Source organism: Sphaeramia orbicularis, chromosome 8 (genome assembly GCF_902148855.1).
Source record: "Sphaeramia orbicularis chromosome 8, fSphaOr1.1, whole genome shotgun sequence".
Classification (NCBI taxonomy): domain Eukaryota; kingdom Metazoa; phylum Chordata; class Actinopteri; order Kurtiformes; family Apogonidae; genus Sphaeramia; species Sphaeramia orbicularis.
The window spans coordinates 48,014,533-48,035,242 of record NC_043964.1 but is presented as its reverse complement, the minus strand read 5'-3'; the positions used below and the strand labels follow the sequence as shown (position 1 = coordinate 48,035,242).

General features: G+C 39.8%; 1 protein-coding gene across 2 annotated transcripts; it reads right to left on the bottom strand.

Annotated features, from left to right (window-relative positions):
* Positions 1 to 360: 360 nt before the first annotated feature.
* On the bottom strand, positions 361 to 20,214 carry cbx1a (chromobox homolog 1a (HP1 beta homolog Drosophila)). Of its 2 annotated transcripts, XM_030141791.1 has the most exons (6): positions 19,995 to 20,214; positions 16,965 to 17,045; positions 16,787 to 16,907; positions 15,234 to 15,405; positions 8,983 to 9,077; positions 361 to 4,216 (listed from the first exon to the last, which is right to left on the bottom strand). In XM_030141791.1, the coding sequence occupies exons 2-6, from the start codon at positions 17,020 to 17,022 to the stop codon at positions 4,066 to 4,068; spliced, it is 597 nt and encodes a 198-aa protein (XP_029997651.1). In that variant the 5' UTR covers positions 17,023 to 17,045; positions 19,995 to 20,214; the 3' UTR covers positions 361 to 4,065. The 2 variants fall into 2 exon arrangements, with proteins under 2 accessions (XP_029997651.1, XP_029997650.1); XM_030141790.1 differs by having other exon boundaries at positions 16,787 to 17,045.
* Between the last annotated feature and the right edge of the window lie 496 nt (positions 20,215 to 20,710).

Sequence of the window (20,710 nt, the reverse complement as noted above, 5' to 3'; positions counted from 1 at the left end):
GGGGTGGGCAAGCAATAGGTACCCTCTTTTCACTGTAGACATGAGTATTGAACATTCTTTCAAGTAACTGATTTTGTGAATTCACATCTTTTTAGTGTCATTACATTTACCTTTTCAACATTTTTTCATGCAAATTACAAAATGTTGCTATTAAACTTATGTGATTTACAAATTTAGGTGTTGAAAAACTCAGTAATTCAGCTGATCCATATTTTTTGTTTCCTGTTGCCGTTACAGCAAACATTTTTTGGCATGATAGAATGATCATAGCATTGGGTGGATGAATATTTTCATTTTTTATATTCAGGTTAAATGAATACATTTAATAAAAAGATCTAAGTTCAGACCAAAACACCAAGGTTTATGAAAACAAAACAAAAAACTTTATTGTTCAGACAATAACAAGTTGATTAGCCATAACAGTGACATTGCAAGGATAACCAATACACATGCAACAGGACAACACAGGCTAATCCGCTAAATATAGAGAAAAAGTTCAGACAAGCTAGAAAAGCTAACAGACCTGGGTGCAGCTCATTCAACCCCTTTACAAAGTAGACACAAGACAGACTGTGGGACGTTCTACGCTGGGAAATGAAAAAGAAGACCCCAAAAGAAGCTGAAATACTTCAGGCTCAGACACTGCATATACATTCTAGTTTACAACATCAGCAGAGCTAGCTTTACACTCCAACAAGAGTAAAAGAAGAAGTATTCCTACACACTGGGGCATCTTTCCATAAGAATTTGGCCAGAAATTATGTGACGGCTCAAACACAGACTGATTGGATGTTGGATGATATAGGTACCTTATGTATAATATCATCAAATACATGTCGCAAATGAATGAAGGTGCTCTAAAATTTTTTACAGCTGGCAAATAATCAGAGGTGCTACAAAACATGGTCAATAAGGTAAAGCAGAACAAGCTTTATGATGAAGAAATATTTTTTCCATCAGCTCGATGTTTCTTCACAGTCAAGCACCAAGACTCTTCAAAGCAGAGTGAACCAGCTGACCCAGGGCCAGAAACAAAAGCTACTACTCTGACTGATACACAGAAAGAAGCACAGCCGGGCTACATTCAACACCGACCATGCTGAACACAGCACTCAGCCACTAAAAACACCAAACACCTTTAACCGAGGACGACAGGGTGGAGTCAAGTGAAGTGTCTACTATGCATGATGGCAAAGAGTAAAAACAGGAACAATCTGTAAGTGTGGGGGTGGGTGTCGGGGTCATTAAAACACTCCAATGTGAACTGAATCCTCATGTCTTGAGTGTTGCCCGGGCAGTGCAAAGCTAAAAACAATACAGCGTAGAAAACACACAACTGTACGACTATGTGGAGGTTAAAACAGGAGTGAAAATTAACAATGTTTGAAGTAGGTGTCCATCATCTCTTTGAGCGGAAAAACATTTCATGGACTGCATCTACACACCTTCAACCAACCAAAGCAGCAGGAGCGGTAAAATAAACTCAAGCCCCCCCCCCCCCTTCACTTAAACAGATCAGTGGAAATTAAAATACAAAATTCCACCACTTCAGATACAGTGAATTATAGATTCCTTTAAAGACTGACCAACTAATCAACCAACTAACCGTCAGATTTCCTCAGCGGATTTGATGTCTTCTTTTATAAAGACATCAACTCAGTCCAGTTTCCTTTTTAGTTACTTTATATATATATAATGTACCTATGTCATAGTCAATTGTGGAACAGAAGCCACACTTTAATACTAGGAAAATGTGGTTGGTCCATTCCAACTGATTAAGCTCTCAGTGGGAAACACTTGGAATTGTCTGTGGTCAACTTCTGCTTTTTAATAACTGATGAATTGGCTTTATACTACGAAACTTAGCTCAGACTTGTAGGCTTTGAGGAACCCTAACATTTTTTACTTTGAATTTTACATTTGTTTTTTTTAAATTTGGACCTACATTTGTGCGGACAAATGGATATTCAGTTCCAGATTCACTGATAAGATTCATTTGCGCAGGTTTATTAAATTTAGAAAATGATTATCGGTCAACTTCTGCCTTTGTGAAAGTGGCTTATGTTCTAAAACTTTCATGGTATTCAGCTGCATGTTCAAGACAAAATCCTCTACCATTTCAAACACAACGGAAACTAACCTATATACAGAACATGTATGAGGAAGTGTACTCCGAACATTCACAAACAGATGCAAGTTTTCCACTGAAGCTTCAGAAGTTGGGCATGAAGTAGGTCAATACAATGTTTTAATTAAACTAAAACTAAAACTGAAGTTGGACTGACAGGAAACAGTCATGTTGCCTGTAGTCAGCGCTCATCTACCTGAACATGGTTACGTTTACAGACATGTACTAATCAATAATCCATTGAGCGCTACTTCCCTTCAGCTTTCCTGTGATTCTGGATCAGTCCAGACGGGCCTGTAAACACAGATGCGAACGCTGCAGGGCTCAGCGATAACAACGGGCTGGGGAAGTAAAACGCTACACTGATAAACCTAGAATCTGACAGAAAAAAAAAAACAAAACTACATTGTCTTTGCGGAGCCATGTTAGTTGAGTGTTGCACATGTGCAGCAGTGTTTGGACTCTAAATTAAAATAGAATAGCAGACTATTCTACAGCTGTTATTGTTTTACCACTTGTATGAAATTGAGCTGAAAGTATAAAGTATTTCAATTAGCCTTAAGGGAAAATAAAAAGTCTTCTGGGAGGGGGTGGGGGGGTTTAGAAATTCCATCTATACTTTTACATAGTTAGAGAGCGTGGCAAGTAAAAATGTTTTACAAAAGGCACATCAAGTTTCTGCAAACACTAACAAATAAATCAACCTGTATATGGATGTAAAAAAAGAAAACCTGAGCTACAGTTTTTCTTGATGAAAACCACTGCAACGCTAACATTTATCAGCTGATATCAGAGCTGTTACAGTGAACTTGGATGGTCTATGTAGGGTAATTAAAGGTTTTCTTTACCCAAGATCACACAAGTTAAACTCATTACATTTCTTATCAGAGTTTTAAACATTCCAGTGCTTTCAATTCAGGAAAAACTGAGCTCTTTTATTCGTTGCATGCGCCTACAGGCCAGTCTTACAACTGAATTAGCCAATACGGCTTCTACAACCTAGAGAAATGATCCACTATTTGGCAAATATTCCTCGTGTTCTACGATTATCCATTCAATCATGAGTCTCAAAGAAGAGAAATGAAGACTTAATTCATACCATGAGGGCTGATTAAACTCATTTGCCCGTGTAGCCCTGATCTGAACACTGGTTTTGTCTTTGCTGCCGCCTTGGCTGGTTTACCTGTAAAGGTGTGTGATGTTTCCATGGCGACTGTCTCTGCGCCTCATCAGACTCTTCATGGACACAGAACTAAAACACCTGCAATGAGAACTCGGGTGGCACAGAGAGAATAGATACTGAAAGAGATGAATGTTTGTGTCCATTCTTACACTCCTCAATACCCCAAACTCCAAAAGAAGGTCCCTCCAGTGTATCCAGACAAAAGAAGGAATGAACATTGTGCCCTGGTTAGTGCCTGACCTTAGAGTGTGAGGACAGCTAAAGGAAGGAGAAAACACTGAGCCTAACATTACGCCTGCCTCTCACGTAAACAGCTCAGACTTTTACGTTAAACAGATACCTCAACAGCGTGTGTTATGTTCCTGTATTTCCTCCATCAGGCATTGAATGCAGGAAGCGTAAATGATCATTTCACTGTCAAGAATTTGTGGGGAGAAGCAGAACAAAGGCACCAATTCCAAAATGACAAAAAGGTGACATGTTCTTGGTTGGGGCCAATCTAACTCTGTTGACATGCCTCTTTGAAAACATGGTTTAGTTAAGATACAGGCGGGAGCATCTTTTGAGGAAAGTCCCACATCTCTGCATCGGGAGCAGGAAAACTGTTTCATCTGTCAGATAAATTGGCAGCTTGATTTCCACGACACAGAGGGTTTCTCTACTTTTTACTGCCAGTCAACTCTCTTGAACAGTTCAGCGGTGTGTAGTTGGTTTCCTGCCCCCTCCTCCTCCTCCCCCCCCCCCCGCATGTCCTTTAGTCTTTTTTCTCCTCCTCCTTCTTCTCCTCCTCCTCTGTGGGGTATGAGTGCCAGGTGAGGCGCTCCTCATAGAAAGAGATCACCACCTGGGGACATTTGATGTTGGCCTCTTTCGCCGGGACAAGGTCTGCCTCGTCTGAGTTCTTCCTGTTTCATAAGAAGAGCAGAAAAGAATGAATGAGATGGAGGAGATGCAGAACTATTACAATCAGACTCAAATACAGTATTGTAATAAAAAAAGACTTTCCCACTTAATTGACAAAAGTATAATGAATATTTCAGTTTTTGTACCTGTAAACATTCCAAATTCTCTTGGAACTAATACAATATGATCAGAAAACAATCTCTAACAAAGACTAGGAATGCTATTGTTAAGGTATTAATGACACTATTACTGTTCGAGAGCTGAAATGATTAACTGATTCAAATTGCTTTAAAAAATTATTCAATTATAATTTTCCTTAATTTCACTACCTCTAAACATTGGTTCCACTGTTGTGTTTCACACAGTGAGAAGATTGTGACACACATAATGCCAGGATCAACACAAACAACATGGAGCATAGCTCAGAAGAGACGAGAACAAAAAGGCAGAAAACGTCTATATGCTCACTTTTCTTCATTGGAACTATCACTTACTCCATTAACATTTTAGGCTTTCACACAAGCATTAAAAATATTTGGCTTTATTTTTCTCAGTTGTATGTTAGTTACATCTTCAGTTGTTAGTAAGTTGGATACAAATGTGTTGAAGACTGCTGTGCAAATACTGTTTATAGATGTCATTTGACTTGTCGTTTATATCAATAGATATTTTTATATATACATTTATACTGTTATTTCAATATAGATATATATTTTATATATTCTTTTCCTTTTATACTCTTTGTGGTTGTCATCTCAGCTGGTTCTGGAACACAGGACAAGTTGTTGGTCATTTCCAGACATGTCTATTTCACCTTTTTAATATTTTTTTTTCTCCCTTTCAAATAATCATATAATTGAATCAAAGAAAATAACCAAGACATTAATCGATTTAAAAAAAAAAAAAAAAAAAAAAATCAATAGCTGCAGCGCTACTGTTACCAGCTCTTTTTGACAGGGCAGGGGTATACAACCAAAATGTGGTCTTTAACCTCTCCAGAAAAATAAAGAACACATGGAAATGAACAACTGTTTTTGGCCATTTCATGCTCAGCCTAAAGCCATTCTTACTGTATTCATCTGTAAAAACCAAGTCAATATACAGAAAAAATACCTGATAATTTATGTGTGTGTGTATACATATATATATATATATATATATATATATATATATATATATATATATATATATATATATATGTGTATATATACACACACACACACACACAGGGTGGGGAAGCAAAATTTACAATGAACGTTTAGTTGTTTTTTCTCAGCAGGCACTACGTCAATTGTTTTGAAACCAAACATATATTGATGTCATAATCATACCCAACACTATTATCCATACCTTTTCAGAAACTTTTGCCCGTATGAGTAATCAGGAAAGCAAACGTCAAAGAGTGTGTGATTTGCTGAATGCACTCGTCACACTAAAGGAGATTTCAAAAATAGTTGGAGTGTCCAGAAAGACTGTTTATAATGTAAAGAAGAGAATGACTATGAGCAAAACTATTACGAGAAAGTCTGGAAGATACTATTAAAGAAGAATGGGAGAAGTTGTCACCCAAATATTTGAGGAACATTTGCGCAAGTTTCAGGAAGCGTGTGAAGGCAGTTATTGAGAAAGAAGGACACATATAATAAAAACATTTTCTATTATGTCAATTTTCTTGTGGCAAATAAATTCTCATGACTTTCAATAAACTAATTGGTCATACACTGTCTTTCAATCCCTGCCTCAAAATATTGTAAATTTTGCTTCCCCACCCTGTATACACACACACACACACACAACTGGTCAGCAAGTTTTAGAACACCCCAATTTTTCCAATTTTGTATTGAAATTCAAGCAGTTAAAGTCCAATGAACAGCTTGAAATGGTATAAAGGTAAGCGGTGAACTGCCAGAGGTAAAAAAAAAAAAAAAAAGAAAAAAAGGTAAGGTTAAACAAAACTGAAAAATCCAATTTCAATTTAAAATCGATTAATCGTGCAGCCCTAATATATATATCAGGGTAGAGACTGCGATCTGGTAGGATCGGCGATTCTACCAGTTGAGACTCTGATCGTAGTCTCTACCAGTAGAAACTCCGATCAGAGTCTCTACTGGTAGAAACTCTGATCCTGCCAGTAGAAACTCCGATCGGGTTAGGGTTAGGGTTACGGTTAGGGTCAGAGACTCTGATCGGAGTTTCTACTGGTAGAGACTACGATCGGAGTCTCTACTGGTAGAATCGCCGATCCTACCAGATCGCAGTCTCTACCCTGACACACACACATACATATATACATATATATGCAAAATAAATAAATACATGAAATGAAAATAAATAAAATAAACCTCAAAAAGATGACAGTTATTGTGCTGAGAGTATCGAATACAAACAACAAATTAAATAACATAATAAATAAAACTTAGTATAGATTTGAAATAAAATTGTACATGTACATCCCCACAGTAAATGAAATATTATCTCAGTCAGTTACTCACTACCCTTTCAATATCACTATTCTTAATTCTAGGAACAGCTACCGAATGTTATAGAATTCCAAAACTCTCTTTCCCACCATATGTCAGTTTCTCAAGAGCCAAACTTGAGGTAAAAACAGTTAACCAGAAGTCAAGAGAGGGGCAACCAACAGTTTTCCAACATAAAGCAATAGACCACTTGGCTTGTATTAAACCTAAGTCAACATTTTTTCTTTCTTTAGCAAACAGAGCAGTTGTCAGGATAAATGCCTAATATACATAATTTGGGACACAAGGGTATCGGACAATATGTAATTTGGCGAACATATTTTAACACAGAATTCCAGAATTTTTGAATCTCATCACATTTCCACAAACAGTGATATAATGAACCCTGATGTTTGTTCCACTTGTAACATAGGTCTGGTATATTAAGATCAAATTTATTCATTTGTACTGGGGAGATATAAGTTCGCATTACCCAGTTAAATTGTCCCAATCTTAAACAGGGTTTGTGTATGTGTCTTTGAACATATTCTACTTAATTCATTTAATGAGATGTCTGTTCCTAAATCTTGTATCCACTCTTGTCTCTTACCATCAGTCATCTTTGTGGTTATCTACCAACAACTTATAAAACTGAGACCCATTTTGGCCAAAACAGTTCTTTGTAATATATGTTTCTAATGTGGACAATGGAGGTTGCTGCACTGAGTTCTTTAGCTGTGCTAGAATAAAACTTGTGAGTTGTAAATATTTAAAAAAGTGTTTCTGTGGAATATCAAACTTTGCCTTTAACTCTTTGAAGGACATTAGAGTGTTATCCTTGTATAAATCTTGTACCTTTATTATACCCTTGTTCAACCATATTTTTTAAAGCCCATGTCATTTTTTGCTGGGGTAAAAAGATCATTTCCTTAGATTGGAGAGAAGTTGGACAGCCCTGAGGAGGTGCCCAAAAATTTTTGTACTACAAGCCAAACAACAATAGTATTATTTACAAAAGGATTAGCAGTACGTTTCCTTAATTTCTTCAAGTGGGTGGAATATAAAAAGCTGTCCAGTGCCAAACCCTTTGATGACAGTTTTTCAATTTGTAACTAGGGCAAAAGAACTTCCTTGGAAAACCAAAACATTGTGCCTCTCAACTGGGCAGCCCAGTAATACCATTGTAGGTTCGGTAGGTCTGGTATGTTTTAGGCCAAACTAAAAGTTGGTTTGCTTTATTGTAGTTGTATGATTTGATACATGCATATTGAGAGTCTGGTTTTGACCAGCTGTATATGTAAAGTGTCATGAGATAACTTTTGTTATGATTTGGCGCTATATAAAAAAAATTTCATGGACTGATTGATATTGGATCATTGTAAGAGGAGCACAAAGTTCAAGCATCAGAACATGAAATGGGTGACAGCTTCACGCAAAACATAATTTCTAAATATCTTTTCTACCACTCCTTTTTATTTCCTCTTGGGTCAAAAATAATTCTTGAGAGTTTTGTTTTATTATTAAAAAGTGAATTAAAATTGCCTTATTTCCTTCATATCTAAGTATATTAAACATCTTTAGTAGAACAGACACATCACGGTTTTAGATTAAACGATTATTCAAATGTAAAAACTAATGAACTACTATTTAATATGCGTTTTCCCCCTTTGCTACCCCTTCATCTTAGATTACACTGTATTTTCTACACGACTACAGTATTGCTGTCTCTCTGTTGTGTTTTTATATCCAACAGCTAAAATCAGTCTAGTGGCAACTTACGAATCCAGTGAAATGTAAAGACAGAAAATTAACCAGACTTTGATTATGTCCATATTTTATGAATATGCTGCATAATCCTAAAACCATTTGGAATTTTTGTTAAAGACTGAAATTTTATATTAATCTGTCCAATTGAGAAACAAGCTTAATGACGGTTGTGAATGAGGATGTTAATGCTAAACATAATATTAAAACATCAGTTATATGTCAAAGGTGAAGACATTTAATAAAATGTTAACTAAAACATTATTTACGTGTCTACCTTTGTTGCTTGTAGGAGTGAAAAATGGTCAAATAATCTATTCCACTGATGTGTGTATTGCTATAGCCCTGTGCTGTGCTCTCCCTTACTATGTCTCTATGACTCTTACAGAACATTAGTTAAAATGTGATGGACTTGGCAAATTCACATTTTATCCAACCACAGAATGAACACCGATATGTTGTACACATACATCAACCATGTCATGTTAGTAATCTGACTGGATAACTCTGGTGTGAAATGACTGGACATGTGAATGAACACTGACCATTTCATGAGAAACATCAGTTCTCCACTGGAATCTGTGGCTCCAATGATTCTCTCCGGTTGCAGACCTCGGCCGAAACCTCTGGCCTTTTCACCCTATGGACAGGAAATAGGACAACCTCAGAAAACTACACCAAAAACAACTACAAGCAGGAGGCTGTGCAATAAAGGCTTATGAGGGTATATTTTGCATATATTTGGTGATTGAGGTGATTTGTGTCACTATAGTGACACAACAGTTGTGTGTCAAGATGGCGCCAGTGTGTTTGGCCTGCCGTCTGTCACTGCCCGCACTTTTAGTTGTTTTATGGTTTTTATCAACTGTCACTGCAAAAGTTTTACCTGTATTTGTATATGATCGTCAGACACTTCTGGATTTGCGGCCAGCAGCCAACAATATTGTGAACTTTCAGCAGGATGGGCAAAATTCTTATCAGGCCCCATTCCTACATGGAGTCCCATCTTACCTGCTCCGTATCCCGGCCCCACCTCTGCGCAGAAGGTGCCGTTTGCGCAGGGGGAGACGCAGCGGCCGGCTGGTTAAACTAAAGGCCATCTTGGCATGTTCTCCACAGGCTGTGGAGCATGCTGCTCGACTTGCTCAATGACGAGTGCTGGATCCAATCGCCCCCTGCCTGGTTCCTCTCATCGGCTTGGAAGATGGATCCCTGTGTCATCGCCTCCCGTCCCCGCGCGTTCTCCGGGGCGGAGTGAATCTTCACAATCTCCGGCTACCTGTCCAGGTGCAGGTGGCTAGTGCCCCTGCTAACTCTTCAGCTTCAGATGCTATTAGGGTTGTTGTGGTCAATGCCCAATCGCTGGGGAATAAAACCTTTATTTTCAAGGACTTCTTCACGCCCGTGGATTGGATTTCCTATGCGTGACGGAAACCTGAATAAATGTCGGTGAGTCCACTGTGCTGTCAGAACTTTTGCCGCCTACCTGCTCATTCTTCAACTCCCCGAGGTTATCAGGCCGTGGCGGGGGAATTGCGACTGTTTATAAGCAAATGTTTAAGTGCAAGCAGTTAACGCTGTCTTCCACCTATGCCAGCTTTGAACTATGCCTTTTTGAACTGTCTCATCCTGTTCCCATCCTGTGTGCAGTCGTCTACCGACCTCTTAAATACAACAAGGACTTTATCAGTGACTTTTCTGACTTTCTTCCGGACGTGATGCCGAAATATGCCAAGCTCTTAATTGTTGGACATTTTAACATTCATGTGTGCTGCCCTGAGAAGCCATTGGTGAAAGACTTCTTAATTCTTTTGGACTCTTTTGGTTTGGTGCAGTGCGTGTCCGGTCCCACGCAGGAGCGTGGGCACACGCTTGACCTTGTTTTAACTTTTAATTTGTCTGTCGAGAATCTTGTAGTTCTTGACGCTGTGTTTTCTGACCATATGCCTGTGATTTTTGACATTTCACTGCCGTGCGTAATGGCCAAACCGTGCGCTGCAGCGCGCTGCTGTCGGGTACTTAACCCTTCCACTGCTGCTCAGTTTGCTGCCGCTTTTACTGCTAATTTTGACCAGTCTATATGCGCTGATACTGAGGAGCTATCCTCTAGTTTTTATTCGATCTGCCAGACTGTGCTAGAGTCTGTGGCTCCAGTTAAAATAAGGTCATCTAAACCTAAACCGGAGCCTTGGTTAAATGAGAATACTCGCACTGCCAGGCGAGAATGCAGACGAGCTGAGCGCAAATGGAAAAAAGATAAACTGGAAGTGTCTTTTCAAATTCTAAGAGAAAGCTGGCGCCATTATCAATCAACTGTAAAATTATCAAGAACGAGGTATTTCTCTGAGATTGTTACAAATAATCGTCACAACCCTCGTGTGCTTTTTAAGACTATTGACTTGGCTTTAAATGTCCCTCAGCCTGTGTGCATAGAGCATTCTTCTGAAACATGTGAGAAGTTTCTTTCATTCTTTGTAAGCAAAGTTGAAACTATAAGGACACAAATAACGCCTCCTTCTCCTGACCCCTCCGTGCATGTCCCCTGTTGTGCTGTTTTTGATGACTTTGAGCCTGTAACTCTCCCAGAATTAAAAAACACTGTTGCTCAGTTGAAGGCTGCAGGTTCTCCAGATGACCCACTACCTCCGCATCTCTTTAAGGAGGTTTTTGAAACTATAGCACCTGCTGTCCAATCGATTTTAAACAGTAGCTTGTCATCCAGTGTTGTCCCTGCTCATTTTAAACATACAGTGGTGCATCCCTTACTTGAAAAACCTGGCCTTGATTCTGCAGCACTGTCAAATTTCAGGCCTATCTCTAAGCTCCCGTTTGTCTCAAAGATCCTGGAGAAAATTGTTTTTATTCAGTTGAAATCATTTTTAGATGAGCATGGTATTTTAGAAACTTTTCAGTCTGGTTTTAAAAATCTTCACAGCACGGAGTCTGCTCTCTTACGGGTTTTTAATGACATTTTTATTTCAACTGATGCTGGTCTTTTTGTTGTTCTGGTGCTGCTTGACCTGACATCCGCCTTCAACACTGTTGACCATGGGATCCTCCTCTCCCGACTGGAACACTGGGTGGGGATTCGGGGTTCAGCTCTGGACTGGTTCAGGTCTTATTTGACTGGGAGATCCTTCTGTGTTCCCTTCGGTGAATTTATTTCCTCTTCTGCCCCCCTGTCATGTGGGGTACCACAAGGATCCATCCTTGGACCTTTGTTATCTTCTCTTTAAATGCTCCCTTTAGGGTCCATCCTGAGGAAACATGGCATTGCATTCCATTTTTGTGCTTGTGGTTCCAAAAACTAAAAAGAAGCTTTGTGGGGATCGTGCCTTTTCTGTTGTCGCCCCAAAGTTGTGGAACCAGTTGCCCTTAGTTGTTAGACAGGCTCAGTCTGTACCGGTCTTTAAATCACATCTAAAAACGCACTTTTTCTCATTAGCTTTTAATCAGTGAGTGACATGTCTTTTTTTCTTTTTTTTTTTATGCTGTTCTTAAAGATTTTACTTTGTGTTTGTTTTTATGATGGCTGTATTTTGTTGTTCTTAGCCCACTTAACACCCTGTGTTATCACTAGTTTTATTTACTTATTTAATCCCTTGTTTTATGTTTGGTGTACGACACTTTGGCCTGCTGTAAAGTTCATAAAGTGCTTTATAAATAAAGTTGGTATGGTATGGTATTTACTAACAAGCTGTCCTGCAGTGGTATCAGTCACCCTTTCATATGATGAGTGTGTGAAAATATGAATGAAAATAGCAGCAGAGCACGTACACAGGCTTTTCGTTACAACAGGTAAGAAATAGATGCAGTCAGCAGCAAAGGAGACCGGTGATAAATTGGTGTGGTCTGTCTGTTCTCTTTACCTATTAGCTGATGAGAGTTCAAGTTTAGTGGCTGTGAAAGCAAGGGGGTGGAGATGATTATAATAAAAGAAAATGCCGCTTTTTACACCTTTTGTGGGAATTTATGCCGCATTTTACAGTGTTTTGTTGGTTTGGTCACAGGTTTTTTTACAGTGTTTTGGTGGTTTGGAAGCAGTTTTTTTTTTTTTTTTAACAGCATTTTAATACCAGACGTGTTGTGGGAGCGGCGAATAGTGATAGAGTTGGCCTGCTGTAGCAACCCCACCAGCTGACTAGCCAGCACAGGGTCCATTACCCAGCATGATGAAAACAAACAGTTATGATCCCCCCCCCAATGACATCATAATTCTCCTCACCAATGCCAATGCTACAATTACCACACAAGATCACACCCTCCCAGCAGTAACAGGTCCTGTCTTCATTGATAATACTAGCAACAAACGAATAGTTCATCTATGTAGAGCCACCAACCTCTGCATTGCCGACACCTGGTTTCCCTGGAAGTGGATCCACCACTGGACCTGGTGCAGCCCCAACGGAAAAACAACAAAAGCCATTGACCACATCCTCATATCCTGCCGTTGGAAGGCATCCATAACCCACTGCTGTGTCTTCAGAGGTGCACAGCTTGGCAACACAGACCACTGACTGCTGAGAGCTGACTTTTGGTTGAAGTTTAAGGCAGAGGCACTAACCAGTGCATCCCCAAGACTGAACTCCTCCTGGTTGCAAAACCTGGCCATCATGGAGCTGTACCAGGTGCTACATCAAAAACTGCTCTAGTACACTCACCGACGAGATATCCCAGGACTGGCCTCATTTCAAAAACGTCATCATCAAGGCTTCCAAGGAAACAATCAGCTGGACAAGACCTGCCCCTAAGAAGCTCTGGCTATTCCAGAACACACTGGACATTGTCAACAACCAGCAAGCCGCACCTCTGCAAGTTGATATGGACCTGTATTGGCGCCTTAACACCCAACGCATCATGTCTATCTGACGAGACAGGGAAAACTTCTGGAGCCAGCCTCCCAACAGTCTGCAGCAGGTTTCAACCTTCTCCACCAAGGTAAAGCAGGTCCCCGCTGGCACTGCTTACTAGTCAAGGACAGGGCTGGCAACGTCCTTTCAACTGAAGCTGATTGCATCGGTCGCTAAAGGGAGCATTTCAGCAAGGTCCTGAACCAGGGGTGTCCAATCCTGGTCCTAAAGGGCTGGTATCCTGCATGTTTTACATATTTTCCTCTTCCAGCACATCTGACAGTTATCAGGCTTCTGCAGTGCTTGATGATAGGCTTATCATTTGAATGGGGTGTGTTGGAAGAGGGATCCATCTAAAACATGCAGGATGCCGGCCATCAAGGACCAGGATTGGACACCCCTGTCCTAAATTATCCTCCTGCCCTGGAAGACCCCATCCTCACCAGAGACTCCACAGCTAACCCAAACTGCACCACCATCCCCGTCTCCCCAGCTGAAGTCAAAGCTGCCCTGCCAAAGCTGAAGAACAGCAAAGCCCCCAGCATATGCATCATCACAGCAGAGACGCTGAAGGATGGGGGTGACAACATTATCCTCTGGCTCATGCAGATTATTAACTATGTGTGGGTCTCTGAGTCACTGCTGGATGACTGGAGACAGGGCATTATACTTCCTTTCTGGAAGAACAAGGGAGACTAGTTGACCTGCAGCAACCATATAAGTATCACACTCCTCTCCATCCCTGGCAAACTCTTCACCTGTATCCTCCTCAGCCAAGCATTACCTGCAACTACAAGCAGACGCTTTGACACTGTGGATCATGGGTTGCTTTGGAACATCCTGAAGTCCCTCAGAGTCCTGACTAAAACCACTACACTCTTTAAGCAGCTGTACCATGGCGTGGAAAGCTATGTGCATGTGAATGACTGGGACTCCGAGTGGTCCCCTATAAGAAGCGGAGTTAGGCAAGGCTGCATCGCCATCCCAGAGCTTTTCAAATGCATCATAGACCACCTAATGACGAGTCTGTGAGGATCCCCGGGGTGTCACTTGGTTGGACTACACCCTGACAGATCTCAAATACACTGATGACACCATCTTGTTTGGCGAGACTGCTGATCAGCTCTGTGAAGCCCTCAGTGTCTTCGCTGAGGGGACCAAAAAGCTCAGCCTGAAAATCAGCTGGCCTTCCTATTTGATGGCACCCCTGTCCACTTTGTCCTGACATTTAAACACCCTGGCTCCACGGTTTCCAACAATGGGTGACCTCAAACCAGATATCAACCGACACTTAGCCCTGGCAGCCTTCATGATGCAGTCCTGTCCCATTCATTATTTAAAAGCAGATTCAGCTATTTACTTCTGAAATTTCATATTTATTTCCTTTCTGATGTCAATATTGATACCAGTATTGATGTGTTGCATGGCTGCAGTAGTCAACTAATTAGGTTGCAGCTCAAAATTGTACTTTGGTATCATTAAATGAATCTGAATCAATCAAATAACACTGAATCAAATTGATATCAGATCGAATCATGATTAACTGATTCAGAACCTTATGAGTCAAAATCAAATCGATTAAGGAAATTGGACATGATACCCACCACTACTAATGAATGAACTCAAACTGACTGAATTCTATTTATCACTCAGCCTAATATGTGTCTCGAGTGTCAAATGTAGAAACCTACTTTTCAATCATGATTTATCTGGAGCTCATTTAGACAAAACAGATTAAAATTATGTATTGTCCATGAGACAGAAAAAATATCCATTAAATGTTTTTGGCCATACTGCTCTGTCATGTTTGTAATTTGGGGACAGGATGAGCAGATGCAGTAGGACATCCTCCTTCCAATATTCCATGTACTTGCACATATAAATCTAGTCTATACTGAACAGTAACATGTACATTAGGAGGTGGGGTCTGTCCTCCTCTTCCTTACCTCCTCCTTCTTCCTCTTGCTCCCCCTCTCCTCAGAGTCACCACTGGCCTCACTGGCTGCTTTTCTCTTGCCCTCCTTCTTCTTCTCCTCCTTCTCTTTATGTTTCTGCATGTACTCAGCTATAAGGTCAGGGCAGTCAAGGTTGTCCTCTGGTTCCCATGTGTTGTCCTCACTAGAAAATGAGTCAAAGAAATATTTGACAGAACTGATGAGCATTGAAGAGCCAAAGGGAACCATCCCCCTGCACAGGTACAGTCATCATTGATACCAACTTGGCACTTTTGTTGCTAGATTTAGCAACTTTTCAGACTACAGTGACTTTTTTCATAAAGCACATAGCAAAAAATTTAGCTACTTTTTAAATCTGTTTGGAAACTTTAAGCAACTCTTGAAAAGTGACTGAAAAGCTAAAACACACATTTTCCCTCTAAAAACGATCTGTCTGCCTAGCTGTAAAAGTCAGCGTTGACAACTTAACCACTTTGTTGGTATATTTAGTGATTTTTCAGAACCTTCAAAAAAACTCTTTATCAAAAAAGTAAATTATCAACTTTTTCTGGTATTACTGGAGACTGACATGAAAGCATGTATCGTATTTTTGTCTATAACAAATCACTGCACTGAATATAAATCACTTCTATTGCCATTTACAGGTTTCTCTATTGTCTCTTTTTGGTCCATTTAGATTGTTACAGTAGACTGAAAATTAAAAATGTTCACATATTACTGTGACTTGTAGGTTCCTAAGTGGACCGTATGGTAAAAAAAAAAACAAAAACTGAAAAAAATGAAGCTAAAAGCTAAACAAACAAATAAATAACCAAAATAACTCCTCCAGAGCGTCTCTCTTGCATCACTTCAGCCAGTTCCCAAGCCAGCATGAAGGAGAAGGGTTGGATAGTAGTAGTAGTATAAACAGTCATGGACTTTTGTTGTGGTTATTGGTAATTATACTAACACCAGCTGATCTACTTTTGACTGTTCTAATTCGATTATCAGTTCAGTTATGTGCCTCCCCCTACTCCCCTCTCTCTTTCTTTTTCTCCTCTTTAACCCCAACTGATCAAGGCAGACGGCCATCCTCCAGGAGTGAGGGTCGGCTCAAGGTTTCTGCCTGTTAAAAGGAAGTTTTTCCTCGCCATTGTCACCAGTCACAAGTGTTTGCTCTTGGAGGATTCTGTTGGGTTTCTGTAAATTGGCTTCAGAGTCTGGTTCCAACCAGCTCTATATGTATAGTTTTGTGAGATAACGTTTGTTATGATTTGGCACTATATAAATAAAATTTGATTTGACACATTAAAGAAAAAAAAAAAAAAAAAAAAAAGAATTGAGTACAGTTCATTTGTGGTTCTAAACATATTTAGAGTGTTTTTATACTCACTTTTTTTCCTCTTCCACGTTATTCCTCTCTCCTACATCGTTCATTACAATTCTATGCACATTTCCAATTATACAAATTAGGTGATATCATTTAGCAACTTCTAGTGACTTTCAGGACAGACAATAGGTACTTTCCTTACTGAGGAGTTGGAAACACTGATAGTCATACTCACTCTGAGAAGCCCTTCCATTTAAGCAGAAACTCCGCTTTGCCCTTCACTACTCGTCGGTCCAAAACCTTCTCCACCACATACTCCTCCTCCTCCTCCTCTTCTGCTGCTGCTGCTGCTGCTGGTCCTCCTGTTGCCGCTGCTGCTGCCGGCCCCTCGGCTGTGGCTGTCGTCGCTGCAGCTGCTGGCTGCTCCTCTTCCTCAGCCTTCTTGGCTTTCTTTCCTGCTACTGTCGCCATGTTGATGTCTGCTGAGGCCACTACTGTTCAACCAAAATAAAAACACATTGTGACATAATTAGTTCAGTGTTTCCCCTTGGTTAACATCTTCTGACTCAAACTGTCAGGGATGCACCGATCGAACATCTGCATCCAGCCAATATCAGCCCATCAGCAAACAAAAGGACATTCACTGACAGCAACCACTGAGGTTTATATGGTGTGTTACATTATGGGATGTTTAGTAAATCATGATTGACTTCGTGTGCTCATCCAAAGAGCATGAAAATTAATAATTAAATGCACATGTAAAGTCACAACTGCTTTGATGCCAAGCACTGCAGGGCTATTTTTTTCAGCACTTTAAGATTCTGACTGGAATCCAAAATTTCCCCCAAGTTTGTGGAAAACTTAGATTCTCAGGTAAGGCAATACAACTTTTAATCTTTTAATGCTATAATGTCCCATCATTTTGACCTAGAGGTCAAAGTTTAAAGCCTAATAGTAATAAAGACAATTTAGACAAGAAAGGCGGACTATAGACACCATAAAGTACAAAACGCATGCACTGATACACTGGCCACATATCAGTACAGGCAGATAAGCTGTCATTTCAGTTCTGGTTGTGGCATTCATTTATCTGCTGTGTTATATTAAAGGTTTTATAAAGTTGTATGATTTAATTTGTGATCAAGAGCTGAAACCGTTATCCTGTTCATATACATACATAGTCATAACATAGCTCAGGAGGACATCAGAAACATGGATAGATCTGACCGGACATTCTGCACTAAAGAAAAAGCTGTAACTCTAAAAAATGAGAGACAATATGAGAGCTCTAGGACAATAAATAAGCAGAAAACAAACTGTCCACTGTCTAAATGTTTCAATATCCAAGAGGGCATTTTATTAAATTAATACAGTGTGTAGACAGGTTATATGCTAGCCAAATTTTTTCAGGTGAACCCAAATGCGCTGAACTGTCCAGATTAATATAAATAAAGGGAATATAATGGATCTTGGATCATAATGGATCTTAATTCATCATATGATCTATTTTATAGTGGCTTTGTACAGTTCGTGTCATTAGAAAATGTGCTTTCTAAACTCACCTACTCAGCTAACCTTTGTTTCAAAAAATCTATTTGCCAGTGCAATTATAGTATAGCAACACCTATGGACTTGTAGCAATGTCTCTTAGCACAAGTCACTAAGTTACTGACTTAAAGTCTAAGTCGTTAGCTACTTCTATGTTTTCCAAATTTTTGTACACAGATTTGGTACTGATCAAATAGCAGCTGAAATTACATATTTTCCAAAGCAGTGCCCCAAGTCTTTGACAAACTTGGGCAAAATGACGAAACCTAAAACCGTCCAAGGGTTTGGATGGTCTGGGGAGGAGGGGTGACTAAACTAAAGAGCTGCACATTGACCAGGGTCTGGCTCTCTCAGTGAAAGTCTACTGCATCTGGAGTGTGTCTGCAGGGAGCAGCCATCTTGGCAGGTACCCAACTACAAAATGTACTCCTATCAAATAGGTGGCTGTTAAAATGAGAGGGTATTTCATTAAAGCAGTGATTATTCAGGCTGCAAGGACCAGTTGACAAATAGTCAACAGCAAAATTATTCAATGACTAATTTAGTAGTTGACAGGCTGTTAATAGTGACATCATACACTTTTATTAAAGGAAAAATGTTTTATTGCTGATTACAACTCTTCGTTACTTAGTTTAACAAACTCTGTACCTGTTATACACAAAGTGCACTTTTTAAGGGAAAAAAAGTATTCTATTGCTGCTGCAATACTTGTTAAATATTGAATTGAATGTTTGTTTAACTTTGTTATGCATTCTAATTGTTGGCTACCAAATGTTCTTGTTAAAGGAAAGAAGATGTATTTTATTGTTGCAATAAATAAAAATAAGAGCCACTGTTTTTGTGTTTTTTGTTTCATTGCAGTTTATACTCTGACTAGTCCACTATTGAAAAAGGGTGGTTTCAGCCCTAGTGATTATGGCTTTGTGTTATATGAATAAACACACGATGGTAGGACATCTGATAAAAGAAAGATACGAGAACGACACTGAAAGGCAAAAATCACACAATAAATATGAAGCAACATTAACAAGTCCATTTATTTGGTACCCATTTACACTATATAACTTGGTTAGATTATGCTGGTTATAGTTGTACCACTGTAACACCCCCTCTTATAGGAAAGGGTAAATGGGTGGTATATCAGTGGTAGAGTAGGGCCACCGGGAAATCCAAAGAAAAAGAAAAGAGGCAGCACATCAACCACTTTTCTGTGGTTGGTGGGCCTCGAGTTTTCTCGACTACCACGTTTGTTTGAATGGGAAAAGTGCGGTTAGATTAAAATAGCTGGTGTGAAAAAAAACCCATGGTGGGTGAAGGACTGGAGTTTCTCCTGCTAATTTTCGAGGGCTTTCGAATGTAAAGGCGGTAAAACGCCGCCAGCTACATGTTTCAAACATCCAAAGATCTCCTTCTCTTTTTAAGTCGTAAACGATGCCACCTTCTCTGATGTCAATGTTCCCATCTCTTGAATATTTTGCAAGACTTTTCCAGGTCGAGCAATGTTTGGGAATTCTTCGTGGTTTGTAAACCCAAACATGTAAACGCTCGGTTCGGATGTCTGGCTGGTACAATATATCATAGGCCACTGCAGGTTTAACATATTTGCGTTTTCTTCGTTTGTAAATAAAAAATATTCGCATATTCTATCGTATTATAACATTGGTGCTTATGTGACGCTCACCGATTTTACGCCATGCCTGCACGCGCTTCACCTTGTACGCGGCACATTATTGTTAACATACGCTAAAATAAGTCTTACGGCCATTGGGTTTGTGTTCATATCTAACACTGAATATTATGATTCGATTAAACCTGCACCAGACGGCCTGCCCCTGCAACACGAGGGCAACATGGCTGGTGTGTTTTCGTTCAACGGCTGCTAACGAGAGCCTTACCTTCACTGAATGCTTCAAGTAGGCCCGAGGAAAATACTGTAATTGGTGCGTCTCTTGAAGGCGATAAAATACCGGAGACCCTCTAGTTGCGCAATAAAAATACCCGGGAGCCAAGTGGCGTGTTTTCGGTCGACTTTCCTTGAATGTGTTTTGCTGTGGGATTACACAATAGCAAGAGCGTCGCTAACAACCAACACCGATCCCGTTCTGCCCGCCAACATCACCGGTAGTTACGACAAAATATGTGTGGGGGCGCAAGGCATTATGGAAGTTGTAGTCGTAGCCTAAACAGTACATTGTGTCGCATGTAACGCTGCAGCTAGCGATCATTTTTTAAATCGAATAAACCATCAAATATTTTCTTCGATTCAGTTCAATTAAACAATTATTTGAATAAGCGAAAAGAGAGTATAAATGTGGAAAAAGACGTGTCTAAAAATGACAAACAACTTGTCCTTTATTCTGGAACAAGCTGAAACAACAGCCACAGAATGTATAAAAGTAAGAGGATACATACAAAATATAGAAATAACAACAACAACCGTACAAAAATATATATGAAAAATCTTTAGATATAAACAAACAAGTGAAATGACATCTACATCACCCCTTGGCCCTCCCCTTTACATCTAACCCACTGTTTAGTGCGCGCACGTGAAGGGGTAGTGTTGTCCCGATTCTCAAGCAGACAGAGGGGAAGGGCTAAGGTGGAGGGC

Coding starts and splice junctions, on each gene's coding strand:
- cbx1a (XM_030141790.1), bottom strand. CDS start 17,022: ATGGCGACAGTAGCAGGAAAGAAAGCCAAGAAGGCTGAGGAAGAGGAG. Junction 15,406..16,786: donor AAATGGAAGGGCTTCTCAGA/GTGAGTATGACT, acceptor CTCATTTTCTAG/TGAGGACAACACATGGGAAC. Junction 4,217..8,982: donor CTGATGTTTCTCATGAAATG/GTCAGTGTTCAT, acceptor CTTATGAAACAG/GAAGAACTCAGACGAGGCAG.